Here is a 20,149-nt window from a genome sequence, read left to right as displayed (position 1 = left end):
ATTTGTTCCAGAATTAATAATATGCTAGTATACCATTCTTTTAAATATATATTAATTTTGAATATTCGAATTGTTATACTCTGATAGTGTTATTAAATATCATAACGAAAATGATTCACTAGGTTTTGTATAATTTCGATCTGATTTCGGAGGAAGGGTAGACGCTTTATTTACATTCACAAAGCCAAGTTAGGGAGGGTATAGAGCAGCCACATAACATACGCATGCCCTGCCAGGTTAAAGGATTCCTAGGCCTTTTAGGACTGTAGGTAGAAATTATGTATGTTGGCAGATTTCAATTTTTTCAGTATGCAATTTATTTAATTTATCTTGTGAGGCTATAGTTATGATGGTAGCTTGGTTTTGCTGCTGCGTTATCGAACCCACTAACTGAAGCTCCGTCACAAGCAAGTCTACCAGAACTCGTCTATGGCCTCATATCAACTTCACACGACGTTTTGTAGGCCCTATTAAACGTTTTCTCCAATGTTATAATCCCACTCTCACGGTTTTCCGTTAGAGTGATTTGGTGGATCGGAAGCCTTCACATCCTGAAATTGTTGGCTTTTTTCAACCTGTTGCAATTAGTTCTTAACGGATTTCAAAACGGTAAGGGTGGACCTACCTTAAGATTTGGATCGTGGAGAATCCAGCCATTATCGGAAAAAAACTTTAGATTCGGTCCAGTCATTTAAGCTTATAGGTACAATATTAGGAAAGAATATCGGAATTCGTGATACCCAGCTGTAAGTCTGTAAATACTTGCATATTGTCACTCTAAAAGTTGTCTCAAAACCAACTTATGGTAGGGTGTACGCAACTATTAAATTTCAAGGTCAAAGGTCACAAAAATCGGGTTTTACGCTTATTTTGTAAATACAGTAGGTTCTGTTTTTATGCGGTAGATACGTTCCGCAAGAAACAGCATAAAGAAAAAACAGCATAAAAAAAGCTACTAGTTCTATAGTAAAACTATAGATACGTTTCAAATGCTAAAACCGCATAAATCTGAAATAATCGCATAAAAAAGGGCACTAGTCCCATATTATTACTATAGATACGTTCCATAGACCGCATGAATCTGAAATAATTAAATAAAATCGCATAAACAAAATATTGTATCTTTGAAAATTATATCTTTATATATCTTCCATACTTGTAGGGTTAGCATTTCTGATGCAATCTGTGATGAGTTTTTGCTTAGCTGGTTTAGAATCTTGTTTATATGTACAATTCCCCATAGGTCGACATGCATTTTGTAATTTAAAAAAAAACCGCACTATTTCAAAACCGCATAAAAAAAAGCCGCATAAAAACAGAACCTACTGTACCTCATTTCCCATGGGTTTTTTGCTATTTGTATTTATGATCAATATTGTAGAATACAAATTCTCTACAAAATTTGTTCAAAAAAAAATTTTATACGGTGAGCCGTTTTCGAGATAGAGGGCGGAAAGCGCGCGGTCACAGGATCACTTCAGATCAACCGGTGCTTCCGGTCGAAAACGCGCTGTATATAGTTGATGAACTATCGATAAATCAAAAATTACAAATATTTGTCAATTTTTATTAACTATCATATTATATTTTATCATTTTCTTTATGCATTAAATCTATATCTATTCAATAATACTGATGTCCGTTTCCTAAAATTAAAAAATAATTAAGGAAAAACTTAAATCATAATATATATTAATAATATTCCCATTTACATTAATGGCATTTTAAATAGAAAATAATTATGTGCATACTCTTTAAAATCTGTAAATTTTAAAAACCTTCCACTACGTCAAAAATTATACCTGGGAATTATACGGGCCGCTATTATCTGTACACTACGGACCTTTCTATTTATAGCCAGTAGAGGCAGATGTCCACATGTATTGTATAGTTACGACCGTCTTCTCTTGACTTCAGTTTCAATCTTATCTTGGTAATTTCAAGAACTATGACTGATTTGTGTTTTCTATGTAATAAGTATATTATTTTTGATAAATACCATAATTATTTACAAAGGTATTACAGTCCCAAAATAATTGTTGCAGCAGAGAAGAACGTATGAAGTATGTTTCGATGAAACAATGGCTGTTCCAGTTACTCAAGAAAAATTCATAGCAAATCGAAATTACAAAGTTATGCTCATTAATATGTTAATTGAAAAATTACAAGCTGCAAATATTACTTCTAAACAAGCCAGAGATGATGCGGATGTTCTTATTGTTGAAACTGCAATTGAAGAATCAAGTCTGAAAAAACTGCAGTTATAATAGGACAAGATATTGATTTACTTGTCATTTTAATTGGACGTACACTATCTTACGAACAAGAAATTTTGTCTAAAAAGTTGAAAAAGGAAATATAAAAACGAAGATATACTCGACTAAAAGTTTTGATAATTATCCTCATTCCAAAACACATATTTTATTTCTGCACGCATTAAGTGGCTGTGACACAATTTCTGCGCTTTTTAAAAAGGAAAAAAAATCATTTTTAAAAGTTTTTGAGAAACTGACAAATTTCGATGAACTAACTGTAGCATTTGGGGAAGAAAATTGTTCGACCCAGAGATTATTAGAGGGTGCAACTCAAACTGTATTGGCAGTCTATAATGCTCCAAAATCTGTGAAAAGTCTTGATCATTTTCGTTATATACGTTACGTCAAGTCTACAAAACTTAATAAACCCGCCCAGCTTTCAAATAATCCACCAACAAGTGCAGCTGCTCATCAACATTTCAAATGTGTATATTATATTATCTAGTGCGTTAGGGTTATCTTGGTTAGGGCATGATTTGGAACCCCAGGTATGGGATTGGGCAATGCGAAATGATTTTATGGAGGCTATCATGACAGTTTTACTACCTGCTGCAGAAGATTTGCTAATACCGGTTGATCTGAAGTGATCCGGAGACCGCGCGGTCTCCGCCCTCTATCTCGAAAACGATTCACCGTATAAACATTTTTTCAGCAAAATTTGTGGAGAATTTTTTATGCTTCAATATTAATAAGAAATACAAACAGCAAAAAACGCATGGGAAATGAGATACCTATTTACAAAATTAGCGCAAAAAACGATTTTTGTAAACTTTGACCTTGAAATTTAATAGTTCCGTACTCCCTACCATGTGTAGGTAGATAGGTGGGTACAGTGGTTGTCGGTTGACACACCTAGGCCTGCTGTATGCCCATTGTGATACCACCAGGGCTGTCCTCTCTGCTCACTCTACATTGTCCCCATTGAACCAACCTGTGGCTTTAATAAACCTAACAAGACTTGTTATTTTTATATTGAAGAAGAAGCCAAGTTATTCAGGGAACTTTTTCCTAAAAAGTTGAGCCTTCTTCTATCCAGAGCCATGCACCCGCATAGAAAGTGTTCTATTGTCTCTTCTTCTTCAATGTCGTTACAGCTTCTGCAATAGTCGTTATAGGGTGCTCCCAGTCTACTGGCATGTCTACCAATCAGACAATGCCCTGTTAGGACCCAAGGAAGACTTCTTATATTTTTCCTGTTAAGTTTCAACAGTCGGTTTGTGCGGCCCGTATTCTATTCCGGCCAGGTCATTCTACTAGTTGCACAGGTCAGGGACTGAGACCATAGCCTGTTGACAGCACTGATAGTGTTTTTATCTATGAGCATTTTACAAGTTGCTAAAGGTATAGGTATGTTCGCTTTGTCTGGTTGGATCGGTAATGTGGTACCCAATCTCGCTAGTTCATCTGCTTTGCAGTTGCTTTCTATGTCTCTATGACCCGGCACCCAGAGCAGGTTTATTACAAAGTACTGTGATAGTTCTGTCAAAACGTCGATACATTCTTTTACTGTCTTCGAGTTAATATTAGGTGATTTTAAAGCTTTCAGGGCCGATTGACTATCTAAATATATGTTTGTATCTCTTGTGGTGAGGATAGGGCTAGCAGGCCTTCCCTGATAGCCGAAATTTCAGCTTGAAATACACTGCAGTGTTTCGGTAACGGAAATGCGATGTTGGCAATCTTTCCTTCAGATCATTTAGTTTGGAACCATCAGTATAGATGCTGATTCCGCTTCTATTGTCCATTACTCCATTGTCCCAATCTTCGCTCGTTGGGAAAGTTGTGCAAAAGGATGTGTCTAAATGCAACTCTACTGAGCTACAAAAGTATGTCCTTTGATGTAGGAAGGGGTACTCGTCTAGTATTCTAGCGCGACCCCTTCTGTTAATGGCTAAGTTAGAAGATTCTCTTAGCCTAAGTGCCGATTTCGCTGCCAGGTGTTTGCTGTAGGCCTCAATCGGTAATAAGTGCAGCATGACATTCATCGCTGCCGTGGGCGTAGTCTTTAGTGCCCCGCTTATGCAGAGACTAGCACCCCTTTGAATACTTTCAAGGCGTTTGACTGTTGTTCTTTTCTCGAGTGTTGGCCACCAGACTAAGACACCGTATGTCATGATAGGCCGTACCATTTCTGTATATAGCCAGTGTACTATTTTTGGGGCTAGGCCCCATTTTGCCCCCACAATTCTTTTGCATGTATATAGTGCTGTGGCTGCTTTTTTAACTCTTTCATTAATCGTTTGTTTCCACGAGAGCTTCCTATCCAATATTAGTCCTAGGTAGCTCGCTTGTTCCTCAATTGAGAGAGCGATTCCCTCAAGGGAAGGGGTTTAGAACAGGCATCCTGTATTTCCTGGTGAGCATGATTAGTTCTGTTTCGTTGGGATTTACCCCAAGGCCAGTCGATGCAGCCCACCGGCTTACATCGTTCAAAGCATTTTGCATTATGTTGCAGAGGGTATTTCGGAATTTCCCTCTAATTTATATTGCACCATCGTCTGCGTAGCCCACTACGTGTATCCTCCTCTCTTCCAGACTCTTCAACAATTGATTCATTGCCAGAATCCACAGCAGAGGAGAAAGTACACCGCCCTGAGGGGTACCAATCTTGACAGATCAGCGTATCGTCGAGGGGCCCAACGTCGAAATTAGGAACCTGTGTAGTAGCAACTGTTCTGTGAATTTCACAACGCCCTCGGCGACACCCAAATCAGTCATTACGCTTGCCTCCGGTAGAATGTTGTTGAAAGTGCCTTCTGTGTCTAGGAAGGCTACCAGAGAATATTCTTTATTCTCTATTGATTTCTCTATCTCTGAAACTAGTGAGTTTAATGCAGTATCTGTGGATCTACCTTTAGAGTATGCATAGATTAATAGGAAAGGCTAATAGGTCTGAAGTCTTCAGGTTTCGTATGCGTGCTCCTACCAGCCTTTGGTATGAAAACCACCCTGATTTCCCTCCACCTTAGGGGGACGTAATTTAGTAGTAATGTTGCTCTGAATATGGTTACCAACCATCTCATAGTGTTGCCCAATGTTTGTTGTAGTTGCGTAGGGATTATCCCAGAGTGGCTTATTCTTCCCTCTATTCCTAGCTGCTGGACAAGCTTTATGCAGGGCTTGGTTGCAGCAATTAGTCAGACCAGGTTTTCTAATGTCTCTATGCTAGAAGGGTTGAAAGGGGGATCCATGTGCAAACGTTTTGCTAGTTCTTGAGAGTATCTTAGCCAGTTTGTTTTCCTTTTTTGGCTCCTGAATTTTAGTGCCTTAGGATGATTGACCTCCTCCTGGAGAGCGCATTCTATATATCTGTGATCAGAGAATGAATGTGCATTGAGTACCCTCCAATTCACTATTCTATCTATAATAGAGTCTGAAACTAACGTAATATCAAGAACTTCTTGACGATTACGTACAATAAAGGTAGGCTCATTACCGCGATTGCAGAGCTGAACTCGTTAAAATCTGAACTACCCCAGGTAGTGTGATGGGCGTTTGCGTGGCCTCCCAATAGTAGTTTGTGGCTTGTGGTTGGAGCTTCGCTGTCCAGTATCAGCTCTTTTAGCAGGTTCGACGTTACTGGATCTCCGTGTGCACATACAAAAAGACGAAAGCTGTTATTTGTTACCATCTGCCTTCCAGCTTATCGTAGTTGTGTCTATATTGCTATACTTGTGGATGATAAATGTAGTTAGTTCTGTTTTTGCCATAATACAAAACCTTGATTTACCTTCACAGTCCGCTATGTATAGCCTATATTTCGGTGTCCTCAATCCGCAGATACGCTCTCCATTGATCCATGGCTCCTGAATGAGGACAAAATCAGGGTTGTCGACTGCCATGCGATCAATTAGGGCTTGCGATGCTAGCTTGCTATGATGTAGGTTTATTTGAAGGAGTCGCATTCTTTGCACTCTCATCTTCTTGTGACTCGCTCAGGAGCTCTCTTTCTGAGTACGTTGTACTCGAACCAGCGGGAAGTCCAGTTGTCGTACTCGTGTTCATTATCTTAAGTCTAGCTGTGAGCTCAAACCCTGATGAATAGTACCCTTCTAAGTCGATGCTCTCGACCTCGCTTGAGGACTCAATTGGATCTTCCTCAGCGTCATTAGCTTCAATCTCTGAGGCCAATTGGTCGATGGCATCAGCATTTGTTTTATAGGTTCTGACTCTCACCTTGCCAAAACCGTAGTTTATAATACCTTCGCCTTTCGCCAAAGGTTCTAGCGAGTCGTTCGTTAGCAACAGCATTACGTACGTTGTGGCACGTTTCGTCATTACACCGTCTATTGTTACAGTATTGTCAAAAGCCTTGACAAATTTAAAGTAATCAACCTTTGAAGACACGGGCTACTAGTGTGCTAGATATCCGGCGGCCTTTTGCAGTTCCACTGGGTAAATGCCACCTAGCCCCGGTGATTTAAAAGATTTGAAACTTTCAATCGCCCACAAGAGCCTATCCTCAGATGTAGCGTCTATTCTGACTTCACGACAGTGTACTGTATATTCCATCTCATGCCCAGTAATGTCTGAGCAGCCTGGAAAATGAGTGTGGAGTAAAAGTTCTAAAGACTCTTTACTGGTTGTAGTGAAAGTGCCATCAGTTTTCTGTAGCAGTTCCCAATTTTGAGGACTTCCCGCTAAGATCTTACGAAGTCTGGAGGCGTCAGTTGCCCCTTCAACCTCTTCACAAAAGGATTTCCAAGATAGCGTTTGGGCATTTCTCTTTTCCTACTTGTAGATTTTTAGAGCATCTTTATAGCATTTCCGATCTTCTGCGAGACGTGTTTCGGTTACCTCATTAAAAGCGCTTCTGCTTGTTTTTTGAAGCTTGCTTAGTTCAACCGTCCACCAGTTAGGCTTGGGTTTCCCCCTCAGTCTTCTTATGGGACAGGCTTCCGCTAAGGCAGCATTCAGGTTGTAGATAATCTTGTCAACAAAATTTTCTAGTCCTTCTATGTTTTGTGGTACCACAGATGGACGTGCTCCTAGGGTAACCCGGATACAATCTACATACCTTTCCTATTCTGTTTTCCTGATATTTCTACCATGCTTAGGTTTCGGTAAATTTTTACTAACCTCGAAAGAGATATATCTGTGATCAGAGAAGGAATATTCTTCCAAAACTTTCCAGTTCCTGATTCTGTGTATAACGGAATCAAAAGCAAAAGTAGCGTCTAACACTTCCTGTCTATTACTAATGACAAAAGTAGGTTTATTACCTTAATTGCAAATCTGTAGTTTAGTACCTATCATTTTATATTTTTGAGTCCTCAGTCCGCACACAAGTCCATGTGATACCCATGGTTCTTGAATCAGGACAATATTATGTCCACCTTTGGCCAGGTGGATTATGAGGTTGGCGGACGCAACCTTTGAGTGGTGAAGGTTAATTTGAAAAGCCCGTAACATGGCTACTAGGCTTCCTCTCCACCACCGTTTTGTTAGGATCATATGTCGCCAGTAGCTTTTCCTCATCAGTGAGAGTAGTATCAAGTACTCTATATAACAAGGAAGCGATACTGCCGTCAGCAGATGCCTTTCGTAGCGCTGTAGCAGTGTTTGGACCGGAGTAGGAGAATAATTATCTCCTGCGAACAACACAGATCGATGTCGTAAACTTCGCTAAAAAAACTCCCTCAACCCAAGATGTAACGCGACCTGAGCCTATTGAGTACGTTTGGCAGCCGGGGGATAAAATTAGATATCTTAACGGAGCACTCTTGATATCAGGCCGCCTCAGGTTGTAACGGTGGCCTTACCATGGTATGGGGCGCTTCCATGGCGGACCGTTTATTTCCCCTATATCCTCATTGGTCACCGCACATGGCGGCATGGGCAGCCCTCCGGAAGGGCGGGTGACCGTAAGAAACAGATTAATGCACAAACAAAAACAAAAAAATCGGATAACACAACCAAACGGACAGGTAAGCAGACGGACAAGTAGACGGACAAGCGGACGGATCCACTGACAAAACGGACAGACAAATGGACGCGCACCAACAAGCTCAGGTTGTTCGGAGGACGAGCTCTTGGCTCCTATTCAAGAGACAGTTGATGGCAAAGCTGTGGGCCACAACGTGCTATCAACTCTAAATCAATCCAAGGGGCAGAACGTCAATACGTTAAAAAGGCCCGTCTAGGTATAAGCTGTACCAGAGGTCTCTCGCTATTCTCAGCAGAATAAGCAATAAAGAGGCAGAAGGTAAATCTCATCCCAAAGATGCGACCAATAAGGCAAGGTGCCAAAAGCTGGTCGATGTGTACGTAACGTTCCACACCACCCAGAAGGCAGAAGCCGTAAATCATAAATAGACATCGTACTGATACAGGAAAAACTACAACTTGTACTATAAGCGGACCCAGGGTAACCCCAGAGCATGTATTGTAGCAAAAAAACATTTAAACATATTTTTAATCCAATCCTACAGCTCATCGGATGTGACGGTCATCGAAATGGAGGCTGCTGATGGCGTCAGAGTCAAAATTGCCTCCATCTGGCGCACGATCAGCCAGCACCGCTTAACAAGGCCCGTTGACTTGTGCTTGACAGCAAAAGCAATATCCTTATACTAGGATGAGATACCAATGCGAGGGTAGCACCGAAACGAATGATCGAGGTGAGTCCCTATATGAATTTATCATTGATACTAACTTAACAGAATGTAACAGGGGTCAACCCCGACTTTCACTTTCCAAGCACGGAATGATCCGATCCATGATCTGTTGAAGAGAAATTTAGTATAGCCTACAAAAAATCTAGTTCAATTAAATAAAGCAAAAAATTCTATCCTCTTAGGTAGAGCAATGAGCTCTCAAAATTAAGGGAAGAAGCCAGATCAAATTTTAATCTCAGTTACTCGAAAGGAAATTGGCAACTCTACAGAGAATGTCGGAGACAATGGCTTCTTGGGTAAAGAAGTAAGATGGTACTTGGACTTCTACGGAAGAATAATCTCTTGAATTTCTTCTTAAAACTCATTTTCCGGGATGTTGCGCTCGTGACATTGATGTTAGGAGAATCCGGCGGCCAATATGACCCACAGCATCTTGTCGATGTAATAGTTACGAAAGAGAAGGTCGCATGGGCAATCAAATCATTCTCGCCTTTCAAATCTCCAGACTTTGATAGGAGCTTTCCTAAGATGTTACAGGAAACTCTTGATAGTAATCTACCATGCATAATGGAAATTTTCAAACCGTGTCTAAACCTAGGTTTTATTCCAAAGAGATGGAAACTTGTTAGAGGCGTCTTCATACCAAAGGCAGGTAGAAAAGACACGAATCAGCGAAAGACTTTAGGCCAATCAGTCTGTTGTCCTTCCTTTTAAAAACTTTTGAACGGTCTTTAGATATGCACATTAGAAGTTCGCTGAAACCTCTAGAATATCAATTGCACAACACTGCAGATATAAGGTACCTATCTTCGCCCTACCAAATATTAACGGACAAACTCTCTCACTTTCACCCAGTACAAAGTACTTAGGGGTAATTTTGGATTCCACACTTAGCTGGAAATTAAACATCGAAGAACGGGTAAGGCAAGAAGAGATTGTTTTATATATATGTCAACGTATGCTGAAGAAGATGGGGTATTCAACCTAAACACACATTATGGTAGTACAAGGCGGTAATACGACCAATTTTATCGTATGGTTCAGTAGTCTAGTGGAAAGGTCTTGGGAGAGATTACAACACCAAATTACTCGGCAGAATACAAAGATCAGCTTCTGCAATAACGGTCGGTGCAATCAGATCATTCCCTAGGGAGGCCCTCAACGCACTGACACACGTTATTTCAATAGACCTACATATAAAGAACACGGAAACCATGAGTGCATTTCGGTTAAATGAAGCGGGTCGCTGGAAAGAAAAAAATTTATGGCCATGCGAGTCTATTATTGCGACAAACTCAGTTAACCTCGGAGAGGACTGACTACATCGTCCCGACGGTAACATTTAATAGGATTTTACCACTCTCTTTCCATCTAAGGAAGAATGGAAAAAGGGATTCTCACTAAACTACTTCGACACTACAGTCTATACGGATGGCAGTAAAATGGGCTGCGATGTCGGAGCTCGTATATTTTCTCATAGACCTAAAATTGAAATATCTGTGCGTTTCCATAATGCCTGCAGTGTCTTCCGGGCGGAAGTAATTGCAATTGGGGAAGCTTTTAGACTACTAATCGCAGATTTTTCTTTTAAGGGCAATATCGCTATTCTTACGAATAGCCGAGCTCCAATCTGGATTAAGCTACAACAACCTCTATGGTGGTGGAACAAAGTACGAATAGCCCCACCACCTTGAGTGAAAAACATAATGTTACCTCAATCTAGGTCCCTGGACATCGGAATGTTGAAGGAAAAGCGGATGAACTGGCAAATGGGGGATCTGCCATGAGTAACGCTCTTGCAGAATCGGTATTCACACCATTAGGTGCAGTCAAGAACACAATTTCCCTAAATACCTACGAATCGCGGATTCAAAAAATGGAGAGACCAGACGAAATGCAAAACTAACAAAACCCACCTACAACCTCAAACAATCATCAACATTGTTAAACATGAACGGCCTTTTGTCTGTCGGAGAACAAGCAGCCAAAATGGGCATCCCTCACAACATATAGTGTCACAGCTGCAAGCAACCGGAGAAAAAGGAAACAATCTTCCATTTCCTTTGTGAATGCTCCGCCCTATGGAAGGACAGAATGTTTACCCTGGAGAAACCGTTGTTCGAAAGTCTCGAACAACTGCCTTGCTTAGATGTCAACAACCTGATAAGGTTCCTGAATCACACAGACTGGATGTAGTCATGCTGTAAATAACTGTTAAACAAGTTGGTAACGAGGATGTGGAAACAAAATGGTGTGAAAGCGCTAGTTGGATTCATTCTAACCAACCAACCAACATGAATTTTATATGCGGAGTATTATCGTTATATAATATTATCTTCACCCTATGTTCGGGTAAAATTCGACTCGCTTTGATGCAAAACTAAATTATTAAGTTTTATTTTATTTTATTTTATTAAAACAAATGCCAATCGGCAATATGCATACAAATATAAAAGAGAGTACAGAATCAGAATTTATAGAGGGCTGGTAAGAAATACAATGATAAAGATTACGGGACAGAAGGTTCTTGAAAAAAATCTGCGTATTACTATAGGATGATGTTTTTGGTATTTCGCAGAAAAGTATCGTAGGTTCCACCATAGAAATCGAGAACACAATGAACTGAGTTGAGGCTGATGGCTATTCTATTGCACGGGCCGTGATAGACGTAGCTTTTGTAGGTAGCGACTGTCTTCAGTAGACGACTATTCCTAAGAATGAGACGAGCCGGGGCAAACTCGAAGGAGCTGCGTACTTCCGGGGCATCAATAATACCATTTACCACTTTATAGAAGAACGCCAGATCAGTTATTCGACGGCGATCCCGCAGACTGTTGATGTTGTACCAAATGTAGATATCTTCTGTGGCTGAAATGGTTGATGATGAATGCCGGAAGGCTAAGGTCTTGCAGAGCTTACGCTGCACTCTTTCAGTTCTAGTAATGCCTGCTTCAGTGTATGCAGACCAGATTATGGATCCATACACGAGTATTGGAAAAACTAGAGTTTTGAAAAGACAAATCAGGGAGTAGGGGTTTTTGAAGTCCTTACTATTCCTAGTTATAAATCCGAATATCTTAAAAGCTCTCTGAGTTATTCCGTCTAAGTGCTTGTGGAAAGTTAGTGTGGTGCCAATCGTGACACCGAGGTCTTTGATGTCATCCACCTCCCTTATTTTATTACCATTGAGTGTGTACAATGCAGGTAAGGGAGTGCGCGATCTCGAGAAGGACATCACAGCACACTTTTTAAAGTTGAGATCCAGTTTGTTCCTTGTGCACCAGTCAGAGAGATTATCAACGTCCTGTTTTGGGGCGCGAAATCGCCAAAATATCGCCGGATCTTAGCATGTGCGGCGCGTACAAGCAGTTATTTCCTTGACATCATTGCTTCTGCTCCAGAAAGGTTTGCAAGACCTCCCTCAGTTTCTTCTCTACTTCAACGAAATTTGTCGCGTTGTTCTTCGGCTCAAAATCCATTTTTTTAATTATATAAGAATTTTTTTTTTAATTGTTCATAACTTGGTCAAAAATGAACCGATTTTAATGATTTTGTGTTCAAAATTATCGTCATTACTTGCACGAGCGACTTAATGTACAAACAATAACAAAAAAGTAGTTTAAAAATTTGAATTTTGCAAAAAACAAAAAGCGCGAAACAAGTTTTTTACTCAAAAATACAATACTCAAAAACAACTGATTTTAGCAACTGGGCATTCAGCTCAATTGAAGTTTAAGGTGCCCTCTTGATTTGGAAAAAAGTTGAAAAAAAAGAATTCACTTTTTGAAATATTGAATTTCGAAAAAATTTCGCTCTATTTGTTTTTTGCAAAATAAAAAAATGTCAACTACTTTTTTGCTATTGTTTGCACATGAAGTCGCTCGTGCAAGTAATGACGATTATTTTGAACAGAAAATCATTAAAAGCTGTTCATTTTTGACTAAATTATGAACAATTAAAAAAAAAAAATTCTTATATAATTAAAAAAATCGATTTTGAGCCGAAGAACAAAATTGCCGATAAATTTTGAAAAAAAATTATTTTCGGGCGGACAAAACAATACGTTCATTATTTTCACCAGAGAGCAGTATATTTGAAAATATATATTCGAAATCGAAGAACATGTCCCGAATAGCCCGGTTGAATTGAAATGGAAAGAATTTCCGCATATTTCACCCTTTTTATTTTCTTTGCTTTTATAAATATTACATCTGCCTTTAGAGAATAGAATGAGAGTGGCATTGATGGGCCAATGGACCAATACATAGCATGTAAAATAAGTGACTAACAAACAGTGCCAAATACGAATATGGTAGTTGAAAATATACTTATACATATGTAGATTTTACAAGATATGTTGGTGTCTAACAATTAAGCAGACTTTGGGTAGATTTCTGCTTACACTTTGTATTGCCTCGACAATAGTATCGATGTCATGGCCGCGTTAGGTATATATGTCCCAAGGTGCATCACTCGCGGTCCTAAGTATTTGAGACAGGTCTCGTTGCAGTTGTAGATTAAATTTTTTAGCGGTGTCCCAAACTTCCAGATTGGTGCAATTGTCGTCCGATAAACAAGTTTTTCATTTTTCTATGATAATTTGGACCAAGGTTGAAGCACCCAGTACAATTCATTAAAACGATTTTCAATTTCATTTCGTTTTTTCTTTATATGTGACAATATGCATGTCGGAATTGTCACCGCTTATTTGTTCGGTGGTTGCCCTTCTGTTTGTGTAGTTTACTTGTATTGTTTTAACTGAAAGCGCAAATTTTGTGAACATCAATAAATCAATAAATCAATACCGAATTTATTTCCAAATACAAAAAAGATTAAACATACGAACAACAATGTAAGTGCTAGTTAATAGTACAACAACAATTGCCTGCGCGAATTATATCTTCGAAGTCGGCATATTTTAAATCAAAAGAGAAGATATTATTTTTTTAAATAACTTATTAAACAAAATCAATCGTTTTGATTGATGCGAATCTTAAGACTGACTTTCTTTGAAAATTCTCTATTACTATGTTAGATTTCAATTTCTTTGTTGCATGTATTTCTAATCAATATTTGATTTTACAGAATACCTCTTTGTTCCATTTATTTATTATCTTAAACTAATATAAATGTTAAGACATGACTACATTGAATATATGGATTCTTATCGCTATTTCCTAAAACAAATGATGATTCATATTTGTTAAATTTATTTCTTCTTGTACTTGTTTTTAAATGTAATATAAGATTATCGCAAAAAGATTCTCCTGGATCCTATGTTTTGTTTTATTTCAAGCCATATTTTTCTTTAATGGCTTCTAGTTCCACATGCTCAAATGTATTTTCAATTTTGTCGAGAATCTTAATTTTCTACTATTTTTTCTTAGATACAATATCACAAGATATATTACAGTGCTTACAAAAAAGAGAGTGCTTATTCCATAAGAAACATTTCTATGATATTTTATTTTGTTATTATTTTTCATTCATTCAATTAATTTACAATTTTTCTTTTAATTTGAAGAAAAATCTTTCGTGGTTATTTTACAGTTGCACACTGATATTAAATGTGATTTTCTTGTCGTCACAATTTTGTAAAACAGTTTCATTTATTGGATTCTTAACAATTAAAGTTTCATCGTCCAAGATTAGGATCTCGAATTTGTTATTATACTGTAACATACAATTTTGATATTATTCACAATTTTGGCTGTTTTTCAAATCTGTTTCCTCTTCATAAGCATATGATTATTTTCGTTCGTAACTTTTAAATGCTGTAAAATTTCTTGACGGTCATCGTCGCCCATGGTGCCGAATAGCCATTAATTTGTTTTCCCGACAATATTTAAAAGTCCTAATTTTTGTTTAAAATTCATTGGCGAAGGTTTAATTCATTTAACTTTGCCTTTAAGTAGTTCTATTTCTTTGAGCAATAAATCCTTATGGAGAACGTCAAAATTTTTAATATTGGATTCGATTTGTGAGATTAATACATTTATTTCGGTTGGATCTATTAAATATATTCCCGTAATTGTTTCGTTTATTACTTCCACTTCTCTTATATTAGTTTAATTTGAGTGGAGCCTGTTTCTTCCAATACTGTGAAAATTTATTTGGCCGTTTAATATTGGATGTATGGACATTTTTTATTTCCTTTTTATGAATTTAGGCTCTTCTTTATGTCTCAACCTTTTGTAATTTTTTATAAATTCTTCCATTCGATTCTCTGAATAGTTTTCTCGTTTTTGGGTGTGTGTGTAAAATGTGGTTAACTTTGATATATTCATTCGATTTATTATTAATTGGTTGTGTGGGTTTTGAAAATTTGTCAAGAAAAATTAAATGTGAATATTCTATTTTCTAAAAGTTAAAACCTCACTTGTAGGCGACTTGTAGTTTTTAAGTTATTTGATTTTAAAAATTGTAAAATTGACCAAGAATCCTCCTATTTTGGTTACTACAACCAGCCGAAGTGCTGCCAGACATCGTATAAATAAACAATTTTAGAAGATAATAAATGAATAAAAATACAAAATTTTACAAATTATTTCTATATTATATACGTCTATTCATATATATATATATATATATATATATGTATATAGGTATATTTATGGATATATGTAATATATATATTTATATACATATATATATTAATGCTTGATTTTCAGTAAAGTATGTTTGATTGTATGCATTTTGAGTTTACAGATTTGTATTTGATGGGTGTATTTAGATTTCACTATATTGTGAATGCATGATATATATATATATATATATATACATATAAGTTAACAGCCAAGTCATCGAACTTCCCTCACAATGAATTCACCGAGCAACCCGCGCGCAAACAATGTCGTTGAACCCGACCACATATGCAACATAAACAAAGTAATGTGGGTCGAAGCAACGACCAGTCGTTTCCGTTATGTCGCAAGCGTTGGAGTTCTGACCGAAATATGCTGAGTCGGTTTTACTGACCACACACAAACCCATGGCATAATCTTTATATATTTATTATGTATTTAGGTTTAGATTCATGTTTTCCATTTATGTACTTAGCTTTAGTCTTTTATACTCCCCATTCTTATAATCAGTTTTGTCCAGACAATTATTCAATAAAGAACGATTGGCTTTACTCCGGCACGCCGCCGTTAATATTTGATCTATTAATTTACACTGTTGAGCCACAAGGCCAATAGTCCAACAAGGGGACGAAGTCAAATCCCCCAACATAACCATCAAAAAGCTAATTAGAATCAAGAAGTAGCTGAGACGTGTCAGCAACACCCGCCGCTGGACCAAGGCATCATCACTGCTCCAGAGGGAAAGTGTACAACATATAACTGGCGCCCAACAGAGTTAACTGGAACTAGATAATCTTACGATATCTATTAAGCTAGGAACACCATGGCCCTAAACAAGAACATGTAAGTGACTGTTCGGTAAAAATTAGAAAAAGTATTTACGAAAAACTATTTTAAATAAAAAAAATTGTGAATAAATTGGCAATGCGAAAGTGACCATTACGGTATAGTCGCGAAATTATTGACGTGCAAGTGCAGTTTTTTTTTTTGTTAAGAGAAACAAGTTGATACTTTCGCTTCATTGGCTGCTCATGACTTGGGCTTATAGAAATATAAAGATAGAGTACGACAGTGAGGAAGAAACAGTCAATTAGGAATGGAGCCGACATTACTAAAAGCGTTAATAGAAGGTGCGGTAAACAGTGCGCTCCTCGAACAAGAGAGGAGACTAAAAGACGAGTTCCGAGCGGAACTTGAAACAGTTAGAGGTCAGGTTAATGCATTAAGAATAGAGACCCCACAAGTTGAAACATACCAGAGAGTAACAATTGACCCTAGTGTGGGATGTGAGGTGAAGTTAGACATTGTAAAATCAGTGCCTAGCTTCAATGGAAATCATGAGGAATACGTGCCGTGGCGACAGGCGGCTATAGACGCATATGAGATTTTCAAAAGATACGTAGGCAGCGAGGCGCATTACGAGGCTGTGGCCATTTTAAAAAACAAAGTAACTGGTCCAGCTCGTGCCATCCTTACGTCGCACAATACAGTGCTTAATTTTGACGCCATTATCGCTAGGCTCGACTGCTCGTACGCAGACAAAACATCCTTGCGCGTACTTAGGCAGCAACTAGAATTGGTTAGGCAGGGTGACCTAAACTTAATGGAATATTACGATGAGGTAGAAAAGAAGCTCACTCTGGTCACAAATAAAATAGTAATGACTCATGACGAGCAAGCTGCGTCCATTCTTTGTGCAGAAATTAGAGACGATGCACTACACGCTTTCATGGCAGGACTTAGGAGGCCCCTAAAATCTTTAGTAATCCCAGCGAAACCCAAGGATTTGCCATCTGCATTAGCAGTGGCCCGTGAGGCTGAAAATAGCATCGAAAGAAGCGCATTTGCTGCATCTTATGCTAAAGTAATTGAAGAAAGAAACCATAGCGGCGATAATACTAGATTTGGCAATCGTAACCAAGCTAGACAAGGCAGGGGCCAGGAAAGAAATCCACATTTTGTGGGAAATCAAGGCCAAAGCAGGGCACAGCAAGCTGACACTAAAACGCTAGCGAATGACAAAGAGCCACAATCAAAGTATCAGGCTCAACCCATGGACGTTGATCCTTCGATGTTCAAGTTAAGACAACAGACCAATTGGGGAAAGCCACAGGGCTATTCGACACAAGACGGGGCTCGGAAAAGGCATAACACTTCAGAACGCACGTCAGGCTATAGGCGCCAAAAGATTAACAATATTACGCAACGAGCGCCTACCCAAGACGAGAAAGAATACGAAGAAATGGCCGAAACTGCGCGTGCTGAAATAGATGACGAAAGTGGCGAACCCGAGGACAACGATTTATTAAATTTTTTAAGAGGTCGTTCCCGATTGCCGTTCGTCGAGCGTCAATTGGCTGGCAAAACATTAAAGATTCTTATCGACACCGGGGCGGCAAAAAGTTACATTAAACCCGTAAAGGAGTTAAAAAACGTAACACCAGTCGACACCCCTTTTACTGTGAACTCCATTCACGGGTCCAGTAAAATTCAAAAAAAATGTTCAATAGTAATTTTTGGGAAAGTTGCCACGTTTTTCATATTAGATACCCTTGACACCTTTGATGCTATAATAGGCTTCGATCTGCTCACGCAGGCGGGGGTAACTATTGACCTGATGGAAAACAGCATAAACTACGGTAATACTTCGGAAATACTCAATCACCATCCGTGCGATAACGTGAAATTTACACGTGTCGATGATATCGTAGTCCCAAATTCCGTAAAAGGCGAATTCAAGAAAATGATACTGAAGAGAATTAGTGCATTCGCGACCTCTAACGAGGCACTGCCTTACAATATTTCAGTCGTCGCCAGGATCCGGACTGTAGACAATAAGGAGGTATATTCAAAGCCCTATCCATACCCAGTAGGCGTGTCAGATTTTGTAAACAACGAAGTCGCACAGCTGTTGAAAGATGGCATCATAAGGCCACCAAGATCTGCGTATAATAGCCCAGTCTGGGTTGTTGATAAGAAAGGAATAGATTCCAACGGAAATAAGAATAAACGGCTGGTCATTGACAAAGATCGACTAATAAAAGCTCAGCAAGATCAATTAGCTAGATGCAACCCGAACAGACAGAACAGGATGTTTGATGTAGGAGAAAAAGTTTACCTCAAAAATAACAAAAGATTAGGTAACAAACTATCTCCCTTGTGCACAGAGGGCGCCGTACAAGCAGACCTGGGAACGTCTATACTTGTTAAGGGGAGGGTGGTCCATAAGGACAATGTGAGGTAAACATAGGTCATAACGCATACGATTTCATACAGGTTCATCGGAGTGACCCTCATACTCTTATCCACAACTCACGCACGCATCACCGATTTCTCGCACGCAAGCTACATTCCGATATTGGACGGAAACGTTTTTGTATGGGAACAACATAGTTACGTGAGACATTCTACAAATTTATGTAATTTCGTGAGCATTATAGATGATACAATTAAATTATCAAAACTTTTCCCTCAGTCACACATGCGAAAATTGTTAGATGTAGATATCGACTATATTCAGAATATTTTATCTAGCTTAACGGTACGCCATAGAATGGCCAGAAGTTTAGACTTTCTAGGAACAGCCTTAAAAATCGTTGCAGATACGCCTGATGCATCAGACTTAGAAAAGATTAAACTTACCGAAGTCGAGCTCATAGAATCAAACAACAGACAAGTAATAGTAATCACTGAAGCACAGAAACAAATTAGCCTTTTAACTGATGCAGTAAATAAATTAATTAAAGAAAAAAAAGGCGAGTTCGTAGACTCTCCTCATTTGTATGAAACTTTACTTGCACGAAATATAATGTTAACCACTGAAATCCAAAACCTTATGTTCACTATAACGCTCGCCAAATCTAACATCATAAACCCCGCAATTCTCGACTACGAAGATTTAAAATCAATTTTTACCGAACAGCTCGCAGAGGTTCCAATAGTTAGTTTAATGGCAGTATCAAATATAAAAATATTTTTCAATCAAATAGAGTAATCCACATAATAATTGAATATCCTAATGTTAAGACTATTTGTAAGAAAGTTATGATATATCCTGTTGCCCACAATAACACCATTCTGCAAGTACATGATAACATAGTAGCTGAATGCGACGATGGAGTCCTAGCTGTGACAGAATGCGCTACAACCAACTGTGCGACGTTCTGCAAGAAATCTGCTTACGACACATGCGCCAGCGGTTTACATTCCGCAGGCTCAGCGTTATGCCACACACAGCCAAGCCACTTGGAACCGATTACCCTATTAGACGAAGGAATAATCGTTGTCAACGAAGTATCAGCAAGAGTAAGAGTAGATGACGGCCCAGTGATGACAATTGAAGGCACGCATCTCATCACATTTGAACGTATTGCGACTATAAACGAGACCACATACATTAACTAAAATGGTGTTGTAAACAAGAGTCCAGGCATCGTGGCGTCACCATTGCTGAATATTACAGGACACGACCAAGTGCTCAGCCTACCAATGTTACAAAGGATGAATGAGCACAATCTGCATATAATTCAGAAGTTAAGAGACGATATGTTTTCCGGAGGGACTCCCAGAGTCTGGTTCATGGTTGGTGTAACACTCAGCCTTGCCTTTGGCTGTATTGGCATCATCTATCAAT

General features: G+C 38.7%; 1 protein-coding gene across 1 annotated transcript; it reads left to right on the top strand.

Annotated features, from left to right (window-relative positions):
* Positions 1 to 16,612: 16,612 nt before the first annotated feature.
* LOC129250291 (uncharacterized) lies at positions 16,613 to 19,920 on the top strand. Its single transcript, XM_054889927.1, has 2 exons — positions 16,613 to 18,616; positions 19,543 to 19,920. The coding sequence occupies exons 1-2, from the start codon at positions 16,613 to 16,615 to the stop codon at positions 19,918 to 19,920; spliced, it is 2,382 nt and encodes a 793-aa protein (XP_054745902.1).
* The last annotated feature ends 229 nt before the right edge of the window (positions 19,921 to 20,149 follow it).

The sequence above is a fragment of the Anastrepha obliqua genome, chromosome 6 (assembly GCF_027943255.1).
Source record: "Anastrepha obliqua isolate idAnaObli1 chromosome 6, idAnaObli1_1.0, whole genome shotgun sequence".
NCBI classification, from domain to species: Eukaryota; Metazoa; Arthropoda; class Insecta; order Diptera; family Tephritidae; genus Anastrepha; species Anastrepha obliqua.
This window is presented reverse-complemented; position numbering and strand designations above follow the sequence as displayed.